The sequence below is a fragment of the Mesoplodon mirus genome, assembly GCF_964341445.2.
Source record: "Mesoplodon mirus genome assembly, chromosome: 11".
NCBI classification, from domain to species: domain Eukaryota; kingdom Metazoa; phylum Chordata; class Mammalia; order Artiodactyla; family Ziphiidae; genus Mesoplodon; species Mesoplodon mirus.
The window spans coordinates 96743730-96771043 of record NC_138987.1 but is presented as its reverse complement, the minus strand read 5'-3'; the positions used below and the strand labels follow the sequence as shown (position 1 = coordinate 96771043).

General features: G+C 48.8%; 2 protein-coding genes across 11 annotated transcripts in view; both read right to left on the bottom strand.

Annotated features, from left to right (window-relative positions):
- Positions 1 to 50: 50 nt before the first annotated feature.
- Positions 51 to 8939, bottom strand: NOP2 (NOP2 nucleolar protein). Of its 2 annotated transcripts, none has more exons than XM_082635504.1 (16): positions 8820 to 8939; positions 8426 to 8535; positions 7314 to 7359; positions 7047 to 7135; positions 6615 to 6883; positions 5488 to 5543; positions 5208 to 5368; positions 4912 to 5111; positions 4668 to 4757; positions 3729 to 3816; positions 3512 to 3652; positions 2860 to 2999; positions 2628 to 2717; positions 2361 to 2483; positions 2029 to 2257; positions 51 to 840 (listed from the first exon to the last, which is right to left on the bottom strand). In XM_082635504.1, the coding sequence occupies exons 2-16, from the start codon at positions 8529 to 8531 to the stop codon at positions 161 to 163; spliced, it is 2508 nt and encodes an 835-aa protein (XP_082491630.1). In that variant the 5' UTR covers positions 8532 to 8535; positions 8820 to 8939; the 3' UTR covers positions 51 to 160. The 2 variants fall into 2 exon arrangements, with proteins under 2 accessions (XP_082491630.1, XP_082491631.1); XM_082635505.1 differs by having other exon boundaries at positions 6615 to 6853; positions 8820 to 8938.
- An 839-nt stretch (positions 8940 to 9778) lies between these two features.
- Positions 9779 to 27314, bottom strand: part of CHD4 (chromodomain helicase DNA binding protein 4) — a 30288-nt gene continuing 12752 nt past the window's right edge. For 4 of the 9 annotated variants that reach the window (XM_082635472.1, XM_082635476.1, XM_082635474.1 and 1 more), the window contains exons 18-40: positions 26958 to 27079; positions 26659 to 26832; positions 26120 to 26261; positions 25895 to 26026; positions 25674 to 25791; positions 24015 to 24139; positions 23425 to 23662; positions 23087 to 23262; positions 18418 to 18598; positions 18247 to 18333; positions 18067 to 18155; positions 17829 to 17962; positions 17341 to 17485; positions 17062 to 17227; positions 16701 to 16798; positions 16462 to 16591; positions 16141 to 16212; positions 15678 to 15818; positions 15316 to 15424; positions 15069 to 15201; positions 11507 to 11702; positions 10572 to 10735; positions 9779 to 10389 (exon numbers count right to left, since the gene is read on the bottom strand). In XM_082635472.1, coding sequence (XP_082491598.1) covers positions 10372 to 10389; positions 10572 to 10735; positions 11507 to 11702; positions 15069 to 15201; positions 15316 to 15424; positions 15678 to 15818; positions 16141 to 16212; positions 16462 to 16591; positions 16701 to 16798; positions 17062 to 17227; positions 17341 to 17485; positions 17829 to 17962; positions 18067 to 18155; positions 18247 to 18333; positions 18418 to 18598; positions 23087 to 23262; positions 23425 to 23662; positions 24015 to 24139; positions 25674 to 25791; positions 25895 to 26026; positions 26120 to 26261; positions 26659 to 26832; positions 26958 to 27079 — 3090 coding nt within the window. In that variant the 3' untranslated portion in view covers positions 9779 to 10371. Of the gene's footprint in view, positions 10390 to 10571; positions 10736 to 11506; positions 11703 to 15068; positions 15202 to 15315; positions 15425 to 15677; positions 15819 to 16140; positions 16213 to 16461; positions 16592 to 16700; positions 16799 to 17061; positions 17228 to 17340; positions 17486 to 17828; positions 17963 to 18066; positions 18156 to 18246; positions 18599 to 23086; positions 23263 to 23424; positions 23663 to 24014; positions 24140 to 25673; positions 25792 to 25894; positions 26027 to 26119; positions 26262 to 26658; positions 26833 to 26957; positions 27080 to 27314 lie in introns of all 9 variants that reach the window. The other 5 variants (XM_082635473.1, XM_082635477.1, XM_082635475.1 and 2 more) reach the window with 2 other exon arrangements.

Genomic DNA, 27314 nt, shown 5'->3' with positions numbered 1-27314 from the left:
TTTAAGCAGCAAAGCCAGTCCCCAGTCCCCTCAAAGAAACACACAGTGGCCAGAGATTATAAAATGTGTATTAAATTTCACATCCACAGTGGGGGAGCCATCCTCACAGAGGTAAGAGTTCCAACCCAGTAACAATGGCAATGAGCCGCCCCAGTGTAGTTCAACCATCCATCGAAGACGGCAGGGGCTGGCTGCCGCCTCTGGACAGAGGTTTTCTCCTCTTTGCTGGTGGGGGCCGGCTGTAACTGCAGCGGGGCATGATTGGAGTCTTAGGTCCCTTGGGGGTGCCATTCTGTTTCTGGAAGGCAGCTTTCTTGAAAGGCTGCTCTGGCACCGGCTGTTTAACCTCCTCAGCCCCTGTGGTGTTCCCAAGGGGCTGCCCACGGTCCTCAGGCTTGAGAGTGGCCTGGGTCTTGGAGAGGGACGGCGCAGCAGGTGTTTCTGTGTAGGTGCCCTTAGGAGGAGCACGCTGCTTCCGGAAGGCAGCTTTCTTGGAGGACTGCAGTTTGGGTGACTGTTGCTTTAGTTTCCCAGCTACCTTTGGTTCCCTGACCACTGCTGCTTTTTCAGCTGGCTGACTGCTATCCTGGAGCTTGGAGGAAGCTTGGGCCTTTGTGACAGAAAACACAGTGGACAATTCTGAGTCTGTCCCTTTGGAGATGCCATTCTGCTTCTGGAAGGAAGCCTTCTTCGGATGTTTCCGTTTCTGCAGCCGCTGCTTTGCTTGACCAGCCACTCTGGCCTTCTTGGCAGGCTGGCTGCTGCTCTCAGGCTGGGGGGTCACCTGCCCTTTCAGGTTGGGCAAGTCTAGGTTTGTAAGGGTGGATATCACAGAATTTCCTGAGGGTAAAATTAAACACATGGTTTGAGAAAACAGGCCTCATCACTGAGTCTTGATCATTAGTGGAGGAGGTAAGTAGAGGTATTAAAATAAGGAAACTGCCAGGGTACTATCTCTTGGCCAAGGGTTCCACACAATTGGGATGGTACCTAAGAGCAGATTACCTGGCTTCATATTACTTAATATCACCTGGTCTTTACTCAAGTCATATTTGAACCCTGTATTAAAGAGAAGAAGGGATCGCTACCCATCCCCATCCTTGGGCCAGAAAGTTTTCAGGGGAAGCTGTGCCCCCTTGAGGCCAGCAGGTAACAAGACACTCTAAGGAGGAGGTGAATCCTGAAAAAAACTGAAGCACTGGGCTTTTCTTTTAATCAGAAAAGATATTTTTTTCACGCAGAGTTTGATGAGATGCAGGAAAATAAGAAGGCACACAGAGCAACTAGAAACAAGCTAGTCTTCATTAATGAAGACTGACGTATTAAATATGTATCTTTACAGTTAGAGCAAAAAAAATGCAAGAAATGTTGCTACTTCTTAAAGAGGTTTTTGTTCTGTTAACATTCAGATGGGACTTTTGTTAAGAGGCATTGTTTATAAAGAGGAAAAAAAATCAACTCAATAAGTCACGTGGTTTGTGTCCAGAGAAGCCCGCCTCTCCCTCTTCCAACTCAGCTCAGGGTGGCATCCCAGCAGGCAGAGCCCTCAGGCTTGTTTCAGAAAACCCCACCCTTCCCCTTGAGATCCAGGCCAGACTCCTCAAGATAGCTGAGGAAACGACCTGCAATTAGTGTGATGGGCTCAGAGAACGGACAGCTCTGAGGAGTCGCGTGCCAACCCAGTGCTGACAAGGCTGGCCTGGCAGAGGTCTATCCATTACCGGTAAGGCAACCCTCGGCCAAGAAACCACACTCGCGCTGGGAATGCATTTAGAGCCGAACAACTGCAGCCATTTAGCAGAATCAAGGAAAAGACCCCATCCACGTGAACCCTTTAACGTACCGAACGGGGCCCAGGCTTGGGAACAACTCTAGCTGGGAAGAAAGGGGTCTCTCACTCAAGCGTGCAAAGGCCGGGAGAGGGAGGCCGAGACCCGCCCTTCCCCGCAGTCACACTAGAAAGCCTCCTGAAGCCATGGTAGAAAGAGCAAAGGTGGAGAGGAGAGGTACAAAGAGCACATCGCTTACCCGTTTGGGACTGGGGGATAGAATTGGAGAATTTCTTGAACTTGGCAATAAAGAAACCGTCCACGTTGTGGGTGTGAGGGTAGAAGCGGCGGGTGGAGCGCAGGGTGGGGTGGAAGCGCCTTTCCCGGAAGCGGGTGAAGCCCTCCTGGCCGAAGTCCAGGCCCGTGGGCACCAGCCGCACGTTCCTTTTTCTCAGGGCGTAGTCTACCACCCACTCGTTCTCTTCCACCTGACGTGTGCGGGAGACAGAGACGGAAGGGAAAGCGGAGCTGGAGCCGAGGGGGTGCTGGGGGCGCCAGCCCTGCCCCCTCCCGCCCCCCGACAGGCCTCACCATGATGGAGCACGTGCAGTAGACGAGGTAGCCCCCCGTCTTGGAGGTGGCGCTGACAGAGTCAATAGCGCTCAGGAGCAGCTCCTTCTGAAGGTGCGCGCAGCGCAAGATGTCCTTCTCATCCTGCCCCAGGACGGAGAGACCCACAGCGTTGGACTTTCTAAAGGTGGCCTCAGGAGACGTGAGCTGCTGACCGCCCACCTCCCACCCCGCTTCGCCAGCCCCGCTTCCCCCGAGACTTTTCAGCTGGTCCCCCAACCCCTGTACCTTGTTAGTCTTCACTGCTGGGTCCTTGGAGATGATCCCGGTGCCACTGCAGGGAGCATCCAGCAGGACTCGGTCAAAGCCCCCCACCACCTGGGGAAAAAGGTCGGCTAAGTGGATGTTTTCGGCAACCTGAACCAGACCGATTATTTCCTAAGGGCAGGTCTCGACCTCCTGAGGTCGGGAAGAGAGCAGGTGAGACGCCCCAGGAGAGACGCACGGCGGGGAGCCCCACCTTGGGAAACTGGCGCCCGTCGTGGTGGCTGACGACGGTGTTGGTGACTCCCAGGCGGTGCAGGTTGCCCACGACGCTCCTGAGCCGCTCGGCGTTGGCATCGTTGGCGAGGATCACACCTGTGTTCCTCATGAGCTGGGCTGGAGGGAGGAGGGCGCAGTGCTCACCGGCCACCCTCCAGCCCAAGACTCTGCCTATGAAGTCTCACCCTTCCCCCAAATCAGCTGCAACCCCACTGGCTACCCAGCGTGCACTGGCCCCGTGATGAGCAAGCCCGCCAGGACGACTTTCCTGACTGTTACTGAACGTCCTTCTGATGCTTCAGACGAAGTTTCTTCTTCCAAGGGGTAACAGTTTAATAAAATGGCTCTGACTATAACACAGCGGTTACTGTGCCAGGGACTTGCACATGCACACCTCAACCCTCACGACCCACGCGTAACGTAACGGCCAACACGAGCACCATCACCTCGCCGCTCCACAGGTGCCCAAGGTCCCGTGGGCAGTAAGAGGCCCTCGTGCGGGTGGGGCTGGAGCTGCGCCGACCCCAAAACCCGTGCTGGTGCCCAGTCTGCTGACCGCCTGCACAAGCCCACCGCCTTTCATAAGCAGAGAGCCAGCTGAAGCCTAGTCCCGCCGGCCCTCCTCATACCTATGTAGCTGGTCTTTCCTCCAGGGGCACAACACATGTCCAGGATCCGCTCATGCTCCTGGGGTGCCAAGGCCATGACGGGCAACATGCTGGAGGCCCCCTGCAGCATGTAGTGCCCGGCCAGGTACTCGGGAGTGGCACCTGTGGACGAGGACCCGCCTGTGACGTGCTGGGACGAGGGCAGGGGCGGGAGGGCTCCGGGGCGGGGAACACTTACCAATGGGCACCGAAGAATCATATACCACGAGTCCAGTCTTCGACCACTTGCCCAGGGGATCCAGGTTAACCCCACGATTGATCAGCGCCTGAAGAAAAGATGGATGAAAGTGTTAAAACCTCGGAAGCTACTCTACCCAGGAGGGGGATGGTCCTGGCGGGAGGCCCGCGGCACCACAACCCCTAGAGCTTAGTCAGGACACAATCATCACAGGCACGCGGAACCGTCTGTCCCATCCCGTCCCGTGGTCTCCTTCTCCTTAGCCTCAGGTTCTAACTCAAGGTCTGAACTCCATCCCAATGGAGCACACTGCCAGCTCCTGTTCTTTTATCTCCTGGAAGTGGACCCCGATTTTCCAAGAGCCTCAGCCCCCTTGCCATCCTAAAACTTAGCATTATTGTTTATAGCAACGTTAAAGATAATTATCATGTTACCTTCCAGGAGAGCCAACAGAAGACAGACACCAGGAGACAGACAACACACAGGGCCACACCACTGCCTCTGGCACCAGGGTTTTAACCTGGGGCCCCTGAACCCTTGGAAACGAGGAGCTTAAAGTACTGCTTGTGTGTGTGTGTGTCGCGTCTTCTCCTGGGAACAGGAATCACAGTCTCACCAGCTTCTCAATGATCTACGAGGCAGACAACCCCCTCCCGCTTCTCTGAGGCGGCACTTTCATCGTGACGCGGATGTCTCAGCCCTGTCACAGGGAGCAGAGGCTGAAGGGACGAGCTCCCCAATCGACAGGGGTCCTCAGCCCTGCCGGGCAGACCCAGCGTGACACCAGGCCTAGGTCTGCCTCCTGGGACCATGCCTGTACCAAGAAATGCCTAGGTACTAAGACCCCCCACGCCCAGTGGGGTGGGACGGGGGTGTCTCTGGGATTCGCAGAAGTCAGTGCCTCCCTGAGACAAGCTAACCTCAGGGCCCACTCCTCACCTGAGCGAGGTCCCGGCGCCGGGTCTTCAAGGTATTGGTCCTGAGGGTGATGGGCCGAGGCACCTCATTGGCTTCCAAAAACTCCACCAGCTGGGACAGAGCATGGCAGGGAGCAGGTCAGGCTGGCCTAGGGGCGCAGCCAGAAGAGCAGAGAGCACGGGGGCTGGCGGCCTTCTTACACAGTGTAAGAGGAGAGAGGGTGAGGAAAGAAAGCGTGAAGGGCACCAGAATGGCAAGTCGGTACCTCAGACAGAGGGAAGAGGTCCATGAGCTTGCCCAGGAGGAAGTCTCCGTAGGAGTAGTAAGTGGCCAGATCCTTCCGAAGCCGCTGCAGATATTCAGAACGAGACCGACCTTCCTCCCGCTGAGTCCCAAAATCGCGCAGCACTCCCACTATGTCTTGGATGCGCTTGTGAACTCGCTGCAAGTCTGGAACCTGGGCATGTGGGCCTGTTAAGGAACTGCTTCCTGATTTCCTGAGGCCTGGAAATGCCTTCTCCCAAGCATCCCCCTCCGGCTCCCCCTGCCCCAGAAGGATATCCTGCTCCATCTCCCCAGCAGGGGGCAGCACAAAAGTCTCCTCCTCGTCCACGTTGATCCGCAGGTCCCCTTTCATCTCATCCTCCTCTTTGGGGCCTGACTCAGGGGACACTTTCTCCTCTTCCTCCTCTTCGTAGGTCTCCTCCTCGCTCCACTGGCCCCTGTAAACAGGTCCAAGAGCAGAGTGGTTCACAGATCAAAGCAGACACCTCCTCCTTCCTCACATTTCCTTCAGCCCAGCCGCTGCCTACTCTCCACCCTAGGAGTTTCCAAAACTCACCCAGCAACAGCCTCCTGGGCCTTCTGCTTCCGAGCAGCCCTTTCAATGGGCAGCAACTGAATAAAGAGACAAGAGGCTGGTGACGCAAAGCTTGCCCTTCCACCAGCCCACGAAATACTTCCCACCTCTGTTTTTTTCCTAAATACAAACATAACTCTTGCTCCCAGAAAGAAATTTAGACCCTGAAGAAGTGAATATAAGATTGGCAAAATAGTTACCCTTACTGAAGTAAAATGATGGATTGAAAGAATTCGTTACATTGCTCTTCCCATATACCCATAGGTACATGGATGGGTGGGCGGGACACACACCCACACAAAAACTGCCCTGGGCACCCATTTTGCCATATTTTCCTCCACACTTACTCTACATTTTTCACAGTTAAAATCGTGATTCATTTTCAAGTCTATTTCTCGCCTTTTCTCATTCACAGTTAGATCACAAGCATTTTCGCAGACATAATGGCCAAACGTTAATTTAGCATACGATGAACCATAGTTCATTTAAGCATATTAGGCATTTTGGAAGTTTCCAGAGTTTTGGCATTATGGTCCACATGGTGCCTGGAAATCGCAAAACAGTAGCTCTGTAGAGAGAAGGGGGGTTGGGGGACAGGGGTGACGGTGGGAACTTTCTTTTTATTCCATACGACTCGATTATGCTTGAATTTTCCTAGTAACACACTCATATACTTAAACTGTATAATACATAATAACTTCTTACGCTTCGGCAAGTAAACCTCTGTCTACATTCTGGATCGCCTTCCTAAGGTGGAATTACTAAGTGAAAAGGAAAAACCTTTTTAAGGTTCTCAGATACCAAATGCTTTAAAAAAAAAAAAAAAGTGTGTGCATTTCTAGTCCCAGCAGTGGGGCCATACAAGTGTCCGCCTTACCATGTCCTCACCAGCACTGAGCGTTGTCATATTTTAAAGCGCTCTATCCTGCGGCTCTTTTAAACTTGCACATGCGCTGAGAGGAGGTAAGGTGCTACGAAAAGTGATGGAACACTAAAATCCCTTTTCTCCACTCAGGCTTGTCCTTGTCACCGAGAGACAGTCTCAAGGATCTGGAAAGACTCTAAAAGGCAAGGACGGCTTTCTGAAGACCCAGAGAGATAAAGCTCACCTCTGCACCGTCATCCTCATCTTCGTCCTCCGAGCCGGAGTCAGCTCCATAGTCATCCACCATATCAGCATCACTGTCCTCGGAGCCCCAGAGGTCCCCCTGGTTCACCACACCATCCCCTTCAGAGTCTTCCTCCTCTTCTTCCTCGTCACTGCTGTGGGTTGGTGCTGGGCGCTTCCGGCCTCGAGCACTGTTAAATAAGGGCGGGGCTCCCTTCTTGCTGGGTGCCTGGGCAGCTCCTGCAGAGATCCCGAAGGGTTTGAAGAATCCTGGACGGACGGCAGCCACACACTGATGGAGCCTGTACTTTCTACCCCCCAGGAATATCCTCTGGCTGTTCCTTTCACTTCAGAAATACTCAACAAGCCCCTCCCTACCCAGGACCCAGAGGACTCCTCACGTGGCACCCAGCTCCTATTTCCTTCCACTGACCTTTTGATAGCTTTGCAGGCAGTGGTTTGGCCCCAGGGGACTTATTCACCTCAGGGGCTTCAGCAGAGCCCAACCTTCTCCTGGCTGCCCTGAAAACATAAAAGGAGGAAACGGAACACATCTCTAGGCCCTGCCACTTCCCGGCGCAGGGAAACCTGACAGCCCCCAACAGCTCCTTCCATCAGCATGATCACATGGGAGCATGTGCCTAAAGACGAGTGGGACCACTTTAATCTGTGTGACGTAAGTCTAGACGTGCACACTCACCTCTTTCGGGCACGACTGGACAGCCTCTTGAAATTTTCATCACCACCTGTTTAAAAAAAATTTTTTTTAAACAGGCAGAACAGGAGGTTACGGGGGAAATGAAAAAAAAGCAACGGGAAAGGAAGTAAAAGGGAAGAGAATTAGAACACTAGTTAGAGGCAGTAGACTATAACTCACTCCACTGTGCTCCACCGGGAGCTGGATAAGAGAGGTAAAGGAGCTGATTTCCATCTGGCCATCATCAGCCAAGTCCAAACAGGGCCTCCCTCCAGACTGATTTCAACAAACAGCATCAGCATCACTCTGGTAACACAGATTCAAAACTTTCTTCTGCCCTTTTCTTTTACTCTCAACTCATCAGCTACCAACCACAATAGATTTTACCTTTATAACTGCTGCTGTTCATATATCCTCCAAGAAACAAAGTTTAAATCTCAGCTCTGTCATTTAATAATTACCTACAGGTTAACCTCTCAGCACCTTAGCAGGGCCTCTCTCACAGGACACTGAGTATGAGAGGATACAAAATGTGTCCAAAGGCTTCGGTATAGCGTTTAGCATTTACCAACACCTCAGTAAACTGCATCCTTTATATGATGCTCAACACAAACCACCTGCCCATTCTTCCCTCCCACCCAGTCTTCCATGCAGTAGACTACTAACCATGCGGGAACCAGATCTGTCTGTGCCTTCCCATCTCCATGCCCTCAACAACGCAGTTCACAGTGACTGGCCTATCCCCTTCCAACTTCCACTTGCTAAAATGTCACCCATTTTTCAAAACCCGACTGCTTCACAAAATCTTTTCAAACATAATCTTTTCAAACTAACTCCGTGGGAGGATCCCCCTCCCTCTGAACTCCCTCACTGTTAAACCACACCTCTCCTTGCATGGGTACTTGTGTCCCTGTCGCATCTTCCCTAAGTTCTAAACGCTAATGAGAGTATTTCATTCCTACTTATTTCCTAGTAACTCATTAAAAGAAAATTCCGCTTGAACAGAAAACGAACACACAAAATGACTAAAAAAACGGAAGGGTTACGCTACAGATAAAAGAAGAGCGCAAAAGCTGGAGAATCGGGAGAGGGAGCACGCCAGACCAGACCCTTACCTGCAGGCAAGAATTTGGCAAGTTCGGTCTCGGCACCTTTCTGTTTCCGGGCCTTTCGGCCCGGCCCGCGCTTCTCCTTCTTCGTAGGGTCCAATTTACGCCCCATGGTACTGGGGAAAACAAAACGGGAGACAGTAGAGGAGCGCGTATTGTAAGGGAAAGGCAGAACGCAGACGAAGCGAAATGGAGCGGGAGAGAGTATCGCCTCCACCAGAACCTCGACTCAACAGCCCCTCGAGGCCTGGCCAAACCTCCACTCCACGCTGAGCCCCGGGCCCTGGGTCCCACGCCCTAGGTACCGCGTACCCCCCACCCTCCCCACGCCCCAGTCCAGGTCAGCGCCTCACCCTTCCTTCCCCAAATTCCTCCAGATCCGCCCGAAGCCTCGGCTCACCTGGAAGCCAATCCAGCCCCGAGACGGGATTCGGCGGCAGGCGCAGGGCTCCACGTGCAGCCCAGGTCAAGCGCTCCGACGCCGCACCACGAAAACGTCTCACGCAGGCGCCCTGCGTGCCTGCCGAGGCCCCGCCTCTTCCGGTCTTCCGGTCCGCCGCGGAAGCCGGAACGTTTGTTTCCCCGGCCCGCGCGGGGCTGGGGGCTGTGCGGCCGGGCACGATTCTCGGGCGGACCGCTCTACTTTCCCTCCGGGCGGAGAAGGCGGTGCACCCAAGGCGTTTTCGGCCTCCCCGCCCTCCCCTCCGGGCGTGGGCCTTTCGCCTTACTGCAGATTTCAGTCGGAAATACTGTACCCGGAAGCCGCCCCTTCCCCTCGAACGGAGGCGCCAGAGCCGGGCCCTCCTCCGCCCGACGTCGTCTCAAGATCGGGGGACCCCACGCCTGCGACGCGGAAACCCTCTTCCTTGACCCCAGACCCCGCGCTCCCCCTCAGGTAACGGGCCTCTCTGCCCAGGTTCCCGTTTTGGAGGTCGGGAGGAAGGCATCTCGCGTCTTGACTTCAAGCAAGTTAACAGAAAAACCGACTTCAGCCTGTCTTCAAATAGGCAGCAAGGTGGTGCTTAGCTGTTAAAACTGTTCCAGCCCTTCGTTGGTTTTGTCTTCCCAACTCTGCGAGGAAGACCCCTTCATTTTATACGCGCGACGTCCACAGCCCGGAGAAGTCCGCTTCCGCACCCTCGCGGAGACAGGAGGCCGCGGTGTGGGCTGTGAGCCCGGGGGCTCCGGTGGCCCCGCTGTGCACAGGTGGGCTTGTCAGCACGCGGTACGTGCACAGTGGGAACTCGGCTCTTTCATGAAATCTCAGGACACAAGGAAACTCTTTGTCTCCAAACCCACGTCCCAGGGCTCCCATCAGAAACATCCACCTGCGCCTACACCCACACTGAACGAGAGCACTAAAATACAAGGAAACTTTTATTTTCAATTTTCGTCAAGAAATTTGCTGTGGTTTTTTATGCTTTTGGTTTTTTTTTTTTTTTCCACTTTATTTAATTCTAGCCACTCAGGGGCTGGAGCCGCTGGGTTCCTGGTATTAAAAAGATGCCAACAGAGGTAGCTGTGTCTCACCCAGGGGCCCGGCCCACTGTGAATACCCCCCAAAAAAGGAGAAAAAACACAAAATAAACCAACAAAATGAAACCAAAAGGAGGAAGAAATTCTGATCATTTTCTTCAAGCCTGTTGGGAACCCGCAACAGTTCGTGTGTAACAGACGTTACAGTGGGGAGAAGCCAGGGCCCGGAAGGCCAGCCCGCCAGCTCCCCGCAGATGGCGCCGGCGCTCCTGCTGCATGTCTCTCCGGCAGGAAGGGCACCACTGCCCCTCACTCCCTCCCCTCCCCCAGTGCTCGGCGGGGCTGTTCCTCTACAACTTGGAAGATGGGGCAGAAGGAAGGAGAGGGTCTCTCAGGCCCCCAGGGGAGAAGCTGGGCAAGGGAAAGTGAGGAAGGTCACTGCTCAGCGGTGGAGGTGGTATCATCAATCTGGATCTTCACTGCTGCTGGGCTACCTATAGGAAGAGAAAGCCAAGGGAGTCAGAATTCCAGACTCCAGGAACCCACCTGATCCCCAGGGAACTCACTGGTAAGCCAGCCCCACCTGCCCAGTATGTAAAGCTAGGGACAGACAGCAGAGTTGAAGTTCTAGAATGGCTCTGTTGGGAGAGCTGGCCAGACGAAAATGGTCCTGTACCTGCTGTGGAGGTGGTTCAGGTGCCCGGTTTGCCAGGCGACTGAGAATATTACGCTCTGACATCTGTAGCCTCACAGCAACTGGGGGAATTCGGGCAATAGTAGCTGGGAGTCGAGTCACATCGGCTTTCATGTCACTCAGCAGTTCTTCTAGCTGTTTCAGAACTGCAGGGGGAAGAAAAAGAGGCGGTGAGCCATGGTGGTCAAGACCGAGGTCCATCTTCCCCTTAAGTGGACCCCCCCCATATTACTTCTCAATGACCAAGTGACTGATGTGCCAGAGTATTGTCTTTTGTCATTGAGTCACCTGACCTGGCTCCACCACACTCAAATTCCTGTCCCTCATAAAAAAAAAAAAAAAAAATCCCCGTCCCTCATATTCTAGTTCCAACTGTCCATGATTCTGTGCTTTCTAAAGCCAACTGTCCCCTGATCCCTATTGTCTCTACCTCCTCCACTTCTTCAGTAGCTGTTTCTATTGTTTCCTCTTCTCACTCTCCCTCCTCTGCACCTTTGGAGCTGTCTCCCTCTTCCTTTATAACAGCTTTCTTTTCCTCATTTCACTCTCCATCCCCCTCACAATGTCTTAACTTTAATTAAAAACAGAATGTTGAAAGCAGTCTAGAATTTAACAAGATCTTAGGTCACCTTGTCACCTCTCAACTATCCCAGATCACACTATATTATTCTGCTTTCCTTTCCACCTCCAAGAACTGGAATACATTCAAGAGTTAAAAAGCAAGGAACTACTGTCCTTGACCGTCTCTAAGATGTTAGCTTCCTAAGAAGGAACGCAAGGATCCCCAGCACACCCTAAGCTCCCAGACAAAGAAAGGGGCTCCAAAAAGGCTCAGACCTGAGAGGTAGGTGTGTGTCGGGGAGGGGCACAGGAGGAAGGAGGCCAAGTCCACAGGAGGCAGGGGAGCCACTGGCTACCTTTGTGCAGGACCGCATTTGCTGGCTTGTTTCCCGCCATCGACTCCTTGGACAGGTGCTGATGACTCTCTGCCAAACACTCCACCTCAGCAAAGCGGGTGTTCAGGGCCATGGAAGGGTGAGAGGGGTCCTCTGACATGTTCAGGTAAGCCGCCCGACGCAGCTGCTCCTCGATCACCAGGGCTTGTTCTAAGAGCTGGACGAGAGAGAAACGGGAGATGGCAGCTGGACTGACGCTCACTTTGCTCATTTCTCATGGGCCGCTCAGAACCCACACCTGGCCAGTTCAACATTCCATTGCCTTTTTCACCCCACTTTGAAGGTCTGTGTCTTTAAAGCTCTTTACCCTTTATTGATTCACTCTTATACAAAAATGATATACCCTCAATTTAGAAAATACAGAATGTATAAAGAATTAAAATCACAATTCCACTTCCGAGAGCTACTGTTAACATTTTGAGGTTCTTTTGTTACATGTTTTTTACAAAATTAAGATTCTATATATGTATTTATATTGTTTTCACTCAAAGTTACATAGTAAGGCTCTTCCCTTGTTATTAGCTGCTCTTTATAAAAGATGACTTTTTTCCCCCATTCTTTTTCAAATTCTTTTCCCGTTTAGGTTATTACAGAATACAGATGACTTAATGGTTGCATGGCAGTCCATCTACCCTATCGCTTAAGTTGTTTTACTCCCTAAAATTATTCCTGTTGTTTCTTTTCTTTCATCTTTATATCTCACTCCCATTCCTTTCCTTCCTCAATAGGCAACCCTTCTAATATACCTACTGTGTGTCTTTTTGTGGGTTTTCTTGAAGACAGTATTGTTTCACGTGCACATTTCTCATTTACAGAATGTTTTTCTGTACATTATAAAATGCTTTTTCATTTCCCCACTATGTATCTTTTTTAAAGGTCCATTTATATTACAAAATGTGTACTTTGTTGCTGCCAACTGTTTCTTAATGCTCCATGATGTGAATCCACATTTTACCTACCCACACTCCCGATGTCAAACATCTAGGTTGCCTCCAGGCCCCACCACCAAAAATCATAATGCAACAAACGCTTGCACATGTCACCTGATGGAGCTGTGTAAAACGGCCTTTGAAGTACATTCCAAGGGACAGAACTTTTTTTGGGGGGGACAGAACGCTGATTCATGACTTACGAGACTTATTTTACTCAAGTAGCCACTGGTTCTTAAAAAGAATGAATCCACTAGGGGTCAGGAGCAAGGACAGTATGAGAATAATGGACTGTTGTTTCTTCCAGAAGACCTGGCTCCATTCAGGCCTACTAACTTACCCCCAAACAGACCAAGCACCTACTTTCAATCTATATACCACCCTGTCTCCTTCACCAGCTCCCCTCCCTCTTGCCCCAAACTATGAGCTTTCTCCAGCATCAGCGTTCTCCCAAGAGCTCTCTCCCCTCCTGGCATCAGCCAGCACCTCTATGCAAATGAGTTGGTGCTTTTCAAACATGTATCTCAAGCACTGATTGTTCTGATCCCACTTGTGCATGGTTGATCACTTTGATCCCACTTGTGCATGGTTGATCACTTTGATCCCACTTGTGCATGGTTGATCACTTTGATCCCACTTGTTTAATGGTGGTGGGAGTACTGGGAGGATATTTACTTGTGAAAAACACCAAATGACTTGTGTAAAATTGAACTTTTTTCTACAAACTGCTCCCTCTCCTCCTCACTTCCCTGATCTGCCAATGGTAATTTAACTTTCTCAGTGACTCAGACTCAAAACTTCACTTATTTTTGGAGTCTCACTCCTTTGTATCTCAAATTCAATAAAGTAACTCAGGGGTCAACAAACGATGGCCTGTGGGCCAAATCTGGGCCACTGCCTGTTTTTGGACGGCCCAAGAGCTAAGAATGGGCTCTTCATTTTTAAATGGTTGAAAACAAATCAAAATACTAGTTTATAAAGCTTCATACGAATTATACGAAGTTCCAATTTTAGTGTCGATCAATAAAGTCCTGCTGGAACATATCCACACTGACCAGCTATGGCTGCTTGCACACAGGGTTGAGCGTCAGTGTCTCACGAGGCCTGAATTACTCTGGCCCCTTAACAGAAAAAGTTTGCTGACCCCTACAGTAAATCAGTAAATCCTGTAAATTCCTTAGTGTTTCATTCCCTTTATCTTTTATTTATTTATTTTAGTATCTATTTATTTGGCTGCACCGGGTCTTAGTTGCAGCACGCTAGGTCTCAGTTGTGGCATGGGGGATCCAGTTCCCTGACCAGGGATCAAACCCGGGCCCCCTGCACTGGGAGCGCCGGGTCTTAACCACTGGACCACCCGGGAAGTCCCTCGTTCCCTTTATCTTATCCTTCTTATTTTCCACAACCAGCATCACAGACGAGCCCTTCCTACCTCATGACTATATGATAGTTCTGTAATCTCATGAATGTTCTCTTTCAGTTTCCCTTGGTTGTATCAAAACCCTTCACAAACCCTCAATGGCTGCCCATGAACTATAAGGTAAAGTCCAAACTCTCTTATCTGGTGCCAAAAACCTACCTACTGGCCTCCAGCCTTACTTCTCTCTCCAGTGTACCTCCCACCATCACCAACACAAGTGTCTTCTATGCCCCACCTGGACTATTTGCTGTTTCCAAACACCATAAGCTCTACAGGCTCTGTCTTTGCCTAACCTAATTCTTTTGATCAAAGGGCCTTCCGTTTCTATCCGGCAATCTCTATTACATTCACCAAAACTTCATTCCAATGCCATCTTCTCCCTGGAGCATTTGTGAGCTCTCCCCACTCCCCACATTCCCTCTGGAGAACTTTCTTAAGGATTTAGCAGTCTCCCTCGCAACACACAGAATGACATTCACTTGACCACACGTCTGCCTCTGCGTTAAACTGAGAGCTCCTTGAGAACAGGCACCAGGCCTGTCCCTGGCCCACCCATTACCTAGCACATGATGTTGGAAGGTTTATTAGTGTACATTTCTTATTCCCCCAATTATACTCAGCGTTGAGATCCACGTGTCTCATCTCCATGGTATCCCGTTACGATGGTCTGCACACAAGGTGCCCTTAATATGCATTTGCTGAATTCCTGAGGAAAACCCCCCTTCAGTCCTGGGCGTATCAGCCCTAGTGATTCTGAAAATGGAGCTCCACACCTTGGCGTCTACCCCACCCTTCATCCACACAGACCCAGGAAAACGTGCCACCAGCCCACGGGCAGCCCTGCCTCCTCAGAGATCCAGTTCAGTCCCACCTCTGTATCTTTCCTGAACACTCCAGCCTACGTGTTCCCCCAGCACACCCACTGCACTGGTCTGTGTCATGCATCAGGCACAGTCATCTTCAGCCCTTAACCAACTGGCTAACCTTCAGGTCTGTCTGTGTTGATCTCTGATATTTAAGATACTTGGGAGCAAAGCCTTTCACAGAATACAGAGCGAAGTGCACAGGAGAACACAATAATCAGCGTGGCTGAATGAGGAGACTCCCTCCTTTAGTCCCTTCTGCACTTTAAGGGCTGCCACTTCCACGCTGTACTCCTCCCCGTCCTGCTCACCTTGAACCTTCGGGCTAGAAACTTATTCTTGATCTCTAAGAAATTGCCACGGTTCATTTCACCCTTGAAAGGCTCATTGAGGATAGCATAGCGTGGGTCATTCTGGATGTCCTGCCACCGGGCATAGCCATGGCTATTGGAAAATTAATTGCTCAGGAAAAACGAAACAAGGAAATTAAGAACTTCAAACTGTGGACCCTCAGAAACCTTCACCAAGGACCTCGGCCCCAGCTCAGGCAAAGGATACTTTATGATGCCAGCCAGCAGCCAGTAGTCATGCCGTCGGTGCCAGATCTCATAAGTCTTCTTGGTGACTGTGGCTGCCCTCTCCTCATTCTGCCACAGGGAGTGCAACTCTGAGGAGGAATTTAGGGAAGGTTGGGGAGAAAAAGAAAGGCAAACATCTGTGAGAATTCAAAAAGCTATTTATTCCTGATCCCCAGATACCAACTTAATATACCCTCTGGCTTTCTCACATGGAGCCCAGAGGAGTGTGCAGTCAGCCTGGCATTCTCTCTAGGAGAGGTAAAGTCTCTGTACCCTGGTTTCTGACAAGAACCCTGATTTCACCTCGAATCCACCTAACCCCAGTGGGCCCCTTTTTCATACCAGTAAAACCGCCATCTGCGATGTTGAACATGAAACGCTGTTTAATATTTTTCTTCTGCTTCTCATCATTCAGGTCCTTGGGGGTCTCTCCATTCTGAAGCATCACCTCTTTTTTCTCTACTTCTTCTTCTTTCTTCTCCTCTACAGGACACGCAGAAGAAAAATGTCAGCTCCAGACAGAAGCCAGCACCACAGCCCTTACCCATACATAGCACCATATGCTACAAGATACCCATCCACCTCCACCCTTTCTCCACAGAAGTGTTCTTAAACCCAGGAAAAGGTGCCACTGGCCCACTGACAGCCACATGTGGGGAGAGGTGGAGTCTTTTAGCTTGGGATAAAATGATTATATGGGTATGGATGGGGTAACCTGGGGGCAGAGGGGCGTCCGAGAGATAAAGTCCTTCCTCTCAGCTTTAGAGTCCTTTTAAAAGCACAGTCAGCTTCTCCAAACACCCACCTTTGTCCTCCACCACAATGGGAGTCAGATCGACGGCTGACTTCTCCTCCACCTTCTCCACATCAGCAGTACCTGGGAGAACAGATGGCACTGACAGCGTATCTAAGGAAGCATACTCTCTGTTCTACACTATATCCTGGACCTAAATCCTGATGATGAATGTCTTAAAAGATGTCTTGAGAGAGAAAAAGCCCACAATTTAAAATCAAGGGTACAAGATTCTTCAGTGTGTCACTTCCTCTGGACTTCCCTCCAGCCGGGCTGCAAGTCTAAGAGCAACTGTGGTTCACAGGGATCTGTAGTGTGTGAAAATGTGCATACCTTTGGGATCTGTCTCCATTGGTTCCTCTGTTCTCTCCTTGACCTCTGCCTTTTCCACTTTCTCCTCTCCCTCGGGAGGCTCAACAAGGACTTTTTCGTCCTCTGAGGCAGGGGCAGGGGGCTGTGTACACTTCAAAGGAAAGAAGAAAGAAGCTGAAGCAGACAGGCCAGCACCCAAGAGGAAGAACAGGCTTATCCATCTGCCTTTGGTGTGGCATCCGGTCACCCCCGTCTCTTACCTCAACAGTGGCTTCAGGGGCTGCAGATTTCACTTCCTTTTCTCCTTCTGCACTGTCTTCTTCTTTGAGGCTATTTTCCTCTATTTTTATCCCATCCTCTGCACACCAATAATAGACATTCATTAGGAAGAAGGTCCCAGATCAGAGAGAAGGTCACACCTTCTCAGTTTGTCTCATCTTAAACTGTCCTCTCGTGCCTTTAAGAGCCAGCCCTATTCTTAGGACAGCCCTCCTAAACTGAGAGGGAGATTGCTGTGTGTCCTGCCAGACTCCCCTGTTAGAACTGAGCACGGGGAAGCAGAAAAAGCAAAGGCCAGGACAAGAATAAGAGGATAGGAAACAACAGTCCAGGCGGACTTACCAGCGGGTGGGGCCGGTGCAGGAGTATTGGGCTGTGTGTCCCCTGGAGTGGAGGGTGTGGGAGTCTTTGGGGAAGGTGACCCTGGCTGTGACATTTTCTTGTTTTCCTCTACTTCCGCAAGTTCGGGCATGCTCCAGCGCCCATTAACATGTTCAAACTCCTGAACCTGCAGCAATGGGACAAGACGCTGAAGACCCAATTCCATCTCGGTTCTTTTCCTGCTGGCTTTCCAGTTTCACCTAGAAACCCCTGAACGATGGAGGGAGGTTCAGGGCTCACCTTCTTGCGAATCAAGGACATGACACCAATCCTAGTAAGGACATGCTGGCGAGACAGGCCTTCTCGGGGTACACCATCAGCAAAGGTCTCGGCCCCGTCTGCTCCCGGCTCACATAAATGCCGCATAAAAAGAGAGACGTAAGCCCTGTAGTAAACAAATAGAGAAATGGGTTAAACAGCAATCATGCCCAACTCCTAGATCAGATTCTTTCCCACCCGCAGTCAGGCATCACCCCAGACAACAACTATGGCTCCATGTGAGGTGAAGCCCACCGTCGCGCTGAAAGCTGGTCTCCAGACCCCACAGCATGTCCCAGGTCCTCTTCCAGGGAAGCTAGGAGTACAAGGAACCCTATTACTAAGAGCTTCACTTGCCAGCGCCAGCAGAGGAGACAGCCGACTTCCTGCATAGCCTGCGCTAGTACTGTGGAGCGCCCAGGGACTAAAAGCCCTTTGCTCTACCCCAGGCGTTCCAGCCCCCAACTTACTTGAACTCCTTCTCTGACTTGCCCCGCAGATCTCTCACAAGCCACTGGGTGGTAAAAGCATCCTGAGGTGGCATCCCGTATCGCATAATCGCATTAAGAAAGGCTTTTCGCTGACGAGCATTAAAGCCAAGAACCTGGGGGGAGAAGGAACCTAGGTGAGAGGAGGAGTAGACCTTACTCCGCCAAAGACCCGACAGCAGCACTCACCCAAGCTCCCCTAGAACGGAACGGTACTCACTTCAATATTCCCACCAACACGGGCCAACAGAGGAGGCAATGGCTTATCTTTATCATTCCGCAGGCCCTTGCGGCTGGGCCTGCGGGGAGCTGCAAGAAGAAAAGGATGCGTGAGTGACACTGATAGGGATATCAGACGAGGCAGTATTTAAAAAATCCAGCAGAAAGGCATAGCCCTCACCTTCTGAACGTTCATCAAAGTCTTCATCACCTTCCTCTGAGGCCACTGAATAATCGGACTGGTTGTCGGACTGGTCGTCCTGCCAATCTGGAGGGAGAGAGGGCAGATGAGCGGGGCCCACTGCTCTAGTGGAACGGCCCATGGGTGGGGGGCGGGGCCGGCCACACACACCTCGGTCCTCCTGGGAGCCATCATTGTAGTTGACCTGTTTACGGATTCTCTTTCCTTTGCCCAGATTGCGGGCCAGATCTTCTTGCTGCTGCTCATAATGGTGCCGCAGCAATTTCTCCCAGTAGTCAGGGTCCACACTTTCTTCCTGTTTTATGATTTCCCGTTCTACCTCCTCTTCCTCCTGGGACAGAGGGAGGGCCAGGACTCAGGGGTGCTGAAGTCAGCACCACCAGCTACCCCTGGTCCTCACAGTTCCCATCCTGCTAGCTCCTTGTCACGACTGGACTCTGAAATACTTGGTGTGCCTGCTTGGACCTAAGAGCTTAAAAGAAATTTAATGGACAAGACATGGTTCCTCATAATTATGTTGAGATTAGCAGTCAGAATAACTAAAGAAAGATATAGGATGGAGCTGTTATCACAAGAGAAGGATGAAGAGACAGTACGTTCTCTTTTAACCCCTTTTACTGATGCATATACAGCTGCGAGACAGTAAGATGAAGAAAAGAGAGGTTACAGCCTTAGCAAGGCAGCGTGGAGAAGCTTCTGAAAGACTGCAAAAGAGTTTCCCAAGAGGTAAAGTGGAAGGGCCATAAGCCCTTTCTGTTCTTCATAAACTTCATAAAAGTTTACCAACTGTGAAAAAAAAATTATATATAGCCTCTTATATCCCAATAATGTTTATGCTCCTCTGAAAGTCTTACTTTTTTTTCAGATCATTCAGGACCACGAATTCCAAATCCCTTACTTTAGAATTAAGCCGCTGCTAACAGCATAATACTAGAAACAACCTAAATATCCATCATTATGGAACTTGAATAAATTATGGGGGGTGAAAAGGGTGAAGAGAGTCAAAAGGTATAAACTTCCAGTTATAAAATAAATAAGTCATGGTGATTTTATGTATAGCATAGTAACTATAGTTAACTTTCAAATATGCAGTACTTTCAAATATGCATATTTGAAAGTTGCTAAAAGAGCAGCTCTCAAAAGTTCTCACAGGAAAAAAAAATGTATAACTATGTATGGTGACAGATATTAACTAAACTTATCGGGGTGACCATTTCACAAAATATACAAATACCAAATCATTATGTTGTACACCTGAAACTAATATGATGGCATATGTCAATTATATCTCAATTTTTAAAAGTAAATAAATTATGGTACTTCCAAACAAGGATGTATCATGCAGCGAATAGAGGGGTGGGGAGGGGGGGAAGCTCTTTAGGTACTGATTTGGACGGAATCTTCCAAGACTTATTAGGTGGACAAAAATAAGGTACAGAATGTCATGTATAAGAAACTACTTTCCTTATGCAGCAACATGGATGAGAGTAGATATTATCATACTAAGTGAAGTAAGTCAGAAAGACAAATATCATATGATATCACTTATATGTGGAATCTAAAATAGGACACAAATGAATCTATATAATAGAAACAGAATCACGGACAGAGAGAGAAACAGAATCACAGACATAGAGAACAGACTGGTGGTTGCCAAGGGGGAGGGGGTTGGGGAAGGGATGGAGTGGGAGGCTGGGGTTAGCAGATGTAAGCTTTTATATAGAGAATGGATAAACAACAGGTCCTACTGTATAGCACAGGGAACTGCCATAGTGGAAAAGAGTATATATAAAATAAGAGTATGTATATATATATATAACTGAGTCACTTTGCTGTACAGCACAAGTTAACACAACATTGTAAATCAAATATACTTCAATTTAAAAAAAACTACTTTCCTTAAAAGGAAAAGGAAAAAAGGCGTTCGTGTGTATATACATATATATGTATATATACATATATATGTAATTTGTGTGCACATAAAATAATTTATAAAATAAATATCACTTATCCCCAGGGAGGGAGCTAGGTAGCCAAAGGACTGGAGTGGGAAAGAGATACTTCTGTAGCTTCTGAATTTTGAACTAGGTGAATTACAGTTGACCCTTGAACAACACAGGTCTGAACTGCATGAATCCATTTATATGCAGATTATTTCTCAACAGTAAATACTACGGTACTACATGGTCCATGGTCAGTTGAATCTGCAGATGTGGAGGAACCACAGATATGGAGGGCTATACTATCTATTCAAAAAATAAAGTTTAACGGGACCTAATGAAACTTAAAAGCTTTTGCAAAGCAAAGGAAACTACAAAAAAGACGAAAAGACAGCCCTCAGAATGGGAGAAAATATTTGCAAACAAATCAACAGACAAAGGATTAATCTCCAAAACATATAAACAGCTCATGCACCTCAATATTAAAAAAACAAACATCCCAATCCAAAAATGGGCAGAAGACCTAAACAGGCATTTCTCCAAAGAAGACATACAGATGGCCAAGAGGCACATGAAAAGCTGCTCAACATCACTAATTATTAGAGAAATGCAAATCAAAACTACAATGAGGTATCACCTCACACCAGTTAGAATGGGCATCATCAGAAAATCTACAAACAACAAATAAATGCTGGAGAGGGTGTGGAGAAAAGGGAACCCTCTTGCACTGTTGGTGGGAATGTAAACTGATACAGCCGCTATGGAGAACAGTATGGAGATTCCTTAGAAAACTAAAAATAGAACTACCATATGACCCAGCAATCCCACTACCGGGCACATACCCAGAGAAAACCATAATTCAAAAAGACACATGCACCCCAATGTTCACTGCAGCACTATTTACAATAGCCAGGACATGGAAGCAACCTAAATGCCCACTGACAGACAAATGGATAAAGAAGATGTGGTACATATATACAATGGAATATTACTCAGCCACAAAAAGGAACGAAATTGGGTCATTTGTAGAGACGTGGATGGATCCAGAGACTGTCATACAAAGTAAGTCAGAAAGAGAAAAACAAATATCGTATATTAACGCATATATGTGGAACCTAGAAAAATGGTGCAGATGAACCAGTTTGCAGGGCAGAACTAGAGACACAGACGTAGAGAACAAACGTATGGACACCAAGGGGGTAAAGGCGGGGGGCGGTGGGGGGGGATGAATACGGCAATTGGGACCGACATGTATACACTGATGTGTATAAAATAGATAACTAATAAGAACCTGCTGTATAAAAATTAAATAAAATAAAATTCAAAAAAATAAAATAAAATAACATTTAAAAATATCATCAAGTAGGGGCTTCCCTGGTGGCGCAGTGGTTGAGAGTCCGCCTGCCGATGCAGGGGACACGGGTTCGTGCCCCGGTCTGGGAAGATCCCACATGCCGCGGAGTGGCTGGGCCCATGAGCCATGGCCGCTGAGCCTGCGCATCCGGAGCCTGTGCTCCGCAACGGGAGAGGCCACAGCAGTGAGAGGCCCGCGTACAGCAAAAAAAAAAAAAAAAAAAAATTATAAGGTAAATAGCAGCCTCAGCCACTAATGAGAGGGCTGTCTGTATACCTGTGTAGTCGTCAGGAGAGGTCGTCACGGGGAGGGAGAGTGCCACCCCTCCCTTACAGCCACTCAGCACATTCTGCCCCAGTCAGTCACTCCCATATGCAGTCACCACCCTGACAGGAGGGCAGTTTTGACTGAATACTACTGGTCTGTAGACCTGTCAGCCTTTTCAGCCACAGTTACACCCAACTGAAGTTAGTAGCATCACTTTCAAGAACAAAGATAATATGTATCAGAAAAAGAAAAAAGAAAAATACAAGAGGGACGGTTCTGAATTGGAAGGATGAGAAAAGATGGAAAGGACCACCAGAAACTGATGCCAATTCAAAGAACCCTGACTTGGGTGGCTAAAAGAGGACCAGAAGAGAAAGCAATTTTTTTTTTTTCATTTTATACCCTAGATATCATTAGGAGGAAAAAATTCATTACAGAGGCCAAACATTTATAACTGAGTATGTTTTGTTTTCTACTAAAAAAAGACCAAGAAAACACAAGAAAACAAAAAGGGAAAACAATTCTAAAGTTTTAAAAAGCACAGGGGGGAAAAAGAAAAGCACAGGGAGATAGGCTAAGTATGTATTGTATCTCCTACCTTTTCTCCGGAGAGACTTGAGATAGCAATCCAAAATTTATTTATAGGGCTAATAAAATACATAAGAGAAAATGAGATTCTGATAAAGAAGAGCTAATATAGGGCTTCCCTGGTGGCGCAGTGGTTGAGTCCACCTGCCAATGCAGGGGACACGGGTTCGAGCCCTGGTCTGGGAAGATCCCACATGCTGCGGAGCAACTAAGCCCGTGTGCCGCAACTACTGAGCCTGTGCTCTAGAGCCCGCGAGCCACAACTGCTGAAGCCTGCACGCCTAGAGTCCGTGCTCCACAACAAGAGAAGCCACCGCAATGAGATGCTTCGCACCACAACGAAGAGTAGCCCCTGCTGGCCGCAACTAGAGAAAGCCCGCACACAGCAACAAAGACCCAACGCAGCCAAAAATAAGTTATTAAAAAAAAAAAAAAGAAGAGCTAATACAAGTGTTTTGAGTGTGAAAAGTGGCCGGACAGCCACGTCAAAGATGAGAATGTGATTTGCTCATATGTTACAGAATTTCTCTTCAAAGGAAGAGGTATATCAATTCAGCAATGTACTAATTTGCCTACAGATGGTTTCCTCTCATCTCAAATACTATTGTGGTCTCAATTCCAATTTCTGGACCAATCACCAAGCACAGCATTGCTTTGGACTCATACTCACCCCCATTTCTTCTTCTCGCACCACATACTGGGCCACTTTGAATGAGCTCAAATATTCATTCATGCCCTGCAATTCCGTATCTTCGGTCTCATCCTGGTTCCGGTCCAGCAGTCGTTCAATGGCCTTATCGTCATAGTGGATAACACTGCTGTCTTCTCCCTCTTTGTTGTCTCCTCCTATAAAGAATCAGGGGTCCATACCCCCAGTTAACTTCAGCAGCTGCAGTGGAAAAAGCAAGTCCCAGAGGACCCTAGGTCTGAGTCTCAGGACCCTAGGTATCAAAGATACCCTTTAGAGAAGCCAAGCCCCACACCAAAACAAGCTCCTGCCTAGCTCACCTCCATCTGTGGCTTCGTCCTTGAATAGCTCCTCAGTGCCAAACTTGAGGATGTCATCAAGCTCCTGTTTGGACATGGATCCGGTCTTGGAGCCCAGCCCAGGCCGAACAACTAGATGCGTCAGCATCATCTTCTTCTTTGCCACCTGCGTGATGCGCTCTTCTACTGATGCACGGGTCACGAACCGATAGATCATCACCTTCTTATTTTGCCCAATACGGTGAGCTCTGCTAAAGGCCTGGAGTTGTGCACAAAACGGAGGCCAAAACTGAAGTAATCGTATTTCCTTACTTCTACTCTTGCCCTGACTTCCACATAATAAGTTAATCCAGCGTAAGGCAGGAGCTGCAGCTTGCCCTCACACAACACTTCCCTTAGCACCCCTACCCCCAGATACCACCCTCTATCATGTTACCCAAAATAGGACCATAGCTAACCCAAACTCTCTGGCTTACAATAAGGTAAAAGACATTTGAAAAGAATCTATTGTTTCCCCCTGAAACAACTAATCCCAGATGATAGAGCCCTCACAGAGAACACTATGCATTTCCAAAAAGTCACTGTAGACCAAGGCTGCTACCTCTGCTCACCTGGATGTCATTATGGGGGTTCCAGTCAGAGTCATAGATAATAACTGTGTCAGCAGTGGCCAGATTGATTCCAAGGCCCCCAGCTCGAGTGGAAAGCAAGAAGCAGAACTGCTGAGCACCTGGTGCTAAGAGAGGAACCAAAAACACCATTAGAGTTGTCTCTGGAATTCCAGTTAATAAACGTTTAAGGGATATCAGAAATATAAAACCTCACTAGGAGATGCAAACTATCGTATATAGAATGGATAAACAACAAGGTCCTACTGCATAGCACAGGGAACTGTATTCAATATCCTGTGATAAACCATAATGGAAAAGAAAATGAAAAAATATATGTATAACTGAATCACTTTGCTGTACAGCAGAAATTAACACAACATTGTAAACCAACTATATTTGAATTAAAAAAAAAAACCACCTCATTAGGCAAACACAAAACGAATAATAAGTAATACTCATAAGCAAGGTCCACCACTGAAATCAGTGGGAAAGTTTAAGGAGAAACAGGATGTCACCACAGTCTCAAGTATCTCCCTCAAAATATTTATCAATCACAATGAAAAAAAAAGAGTAACTTTACATGGGAGGAATTCAACAGACACCACCTTAACCAAGTGATCAAGGTTAACACCAGCAATGGAACATTATCAACATCATGTCCTCTCTGGGAATGATGCACTGAAAAGGACACAGCATCGCTTCTCTGGGATTCCTGTCCAAAATGTCTAGTGTCAATCTCATCATGAGAAAATATCAGACAAAGCAGAGTCGTTCTAGGGTTTCCCTGGTGGCGCAGTGGTTGAGGGTCCGCCTGCTGATGCAGGAGACACGGGTTCGTGCCCCGGTCCGGGAGGATCCCACATGCCGTGGAGCGGCTGGGCCCGTGAGCCATGGCCACTGAGCCTGTGCGTCCAGAGCCTGTGCTCCGCAACGGGAGAGGCCACGACAGTGAGAGGCCCGTGTACCGCAAAAAAAAAAAAAAAAAAAGCAGAGACATTCTAAAGAGCTGACCAGTCGTCATCAAAAGTATCAACATCATGAAAGGAAAGGAAAGAATGAAGAACTGGAAGAGAAACAACTACGCTCAACGTGGGATCTGGGACTGGATCCTGACACAGTAACAGTGGTGACATTCAATTCAAGTCTACAGTTTAGATAGTAGTATGACACCAGTGTTAATTCCCTGGGTTTGATCATTGTACTGAGGTTACGTAAGTCATTATTAAGAAGAGCTGGGTGAAGTGTATACACCAACTCTCTGTATTATTTTTTGAACTTTAAGTTCACAATTATTTCGAATTAAAAAGTAAAAAAAAAGAAGAGGAGGTGATAGTGGCTACTGAGACAAGCCTGCCACTAACTTGCTATCTGGGTTTGCTAAGTCCTGGTCCCTCCTGGGCCTCAAGATGCAATGCGGAGGGTTAAATAAAGTGCCCTTCTTTTTAGCAGAAAGAACAAAGACTCCAAAGGGAATAAACAATCTCCCAGCAATAATCCAATACATCCTTCCAATCAAGACATTCAAAAGTACTCTTCCACATCAATTGACAAAAGACCCTAAACCACTACACAGAAAAGCAGATGCTCAAGAAGAACAAGTGATCGGTCCAGAGCCGTGAGTGAGGGAAGCCAGGATCGGAGCCACTCCTTCCCTCTCACCATTGAAGCGGTCAATGGCCTCCTGACGCATGTTCCCAGTGATTCCACCATCAATACGTTCATATTTATAACCTTCGTGTTCCAAGAAATCCTCTAGCAGGTCCAGCATCTTGGTCATCTGGAAAACGAGCACACTTTAATTATGGGATTAATCAGATGACAATCCCTCCCCTAGGTCACTGAGCTGTCCACTGCTGCCCACAAAAGCCCCCACACGATACCTGGGAGAAGATGAGTACGCGGTGCCCACCCTCCTTAAGGTTCTTGAGCATCTTCTGAAGCAGCAGTAACTTCCCAGATGCTCTGATTAGGGCACTGCCATCATACATGCCATTAGGCATCTTAGGGGCTTCCTGAGGAAAGAAGCAAAGAAGGAAAAAATATTGAAAGAAACCCCAAATGGAGGAGTTCCCGCCCAGGGAGGAACAAGAGGTGGCACAACGTACCATGGCAGCCACGGGGAAAAGATACGGGTGGTTGCAGCACTTTTTCAGATCCATCACGACATTTAGCAAAGAGACCTGGTTGCCGCCACCTCGAGCATTGAGCGCTTCAAAGTTGCGAGTGAGGATGTACTTGTAGTATTTCCTATGTGGGCAAGACAGCAAGATAAGTCATGCTCAAGAGCCTTTATGTGACTCATAATGCAGTCCCAGGGTCTGGGATCTTCTTTCCAACATAGCTCACTTTGGGACTGAGGAAACCTAAGAAGCGCCACCATCGTCATTTTAAACAAGGTAAGGATTAACTCAGTAAGAACTCTGGGCCGCACCACTGTAAAGCAATTATACTCCAGTAAAGATGGTAAAAACAAAGAGCTCTGGGCCCCAGCAACCTGGCAACAGGTTTCTTTAGCCCTCGCTGGCTCCTGTCACCACACGCCTTGCGGCGCAGTATGGAGAAGACTAGGAAGCACCGTGCAGACTGGCAGGTGTCTAAGCGTGCCTGTCAAACGGAGCCAGTGCTTCCATCCCTTCAGACTCACTTCTGCATAGGGCTCAACTCCACACGCACAATCAGTTCTGTCTTGGAAGGCATGTTCTTGAACACGTCAGCTTTGAGCCGCCGCAACATGTGAGGCCCCAGCATGTCATGCAGTTTTTTAATCTGGTCCTCCTTGGCAATGTCAGCAAACTCCTCCAAGAAGCCTTCCAAATTGCTTCAGAAAGAGAAAGGAAAAAGTTGTTGGAGAGGGGGAAAGGAAGAAAGGAAAGTGACATAGGAAACGGGCAAAAGGAAGAATTAGAAGAATGCGGAGCCGATTATGGATAAGCGCACACTCACTGGAACCTCTCAGGGGTGAGGAAGTTGAGCAGGTGAAACAACTCTTCCAGGTTGTTCTGTAATGGAGTCCCTGTCAGCAACAGCTTGTGCTGGAGCGAGTAACCGTTTAAGACCCGGAAGAACTGGTGAGGCAGGAGAGAAGTAGAATTCAATAAGAAGACGGCTCCAGCACACGTCCACAGACTTCTGCTCTGCTGCCCAGCAGTTACGCCCCCATCCCCACCTTTTTTTTTTCCTTTATCTTCTTTCCCGTTACTAACTCTTCTTTCTTTTTTTTTGGCTGCACCGTGCGGCATGCGGGATCTCAGTTCCCTGACCAGGGACTGAACCCGTGCCCCTTGTAATGGAAGCGCGGAC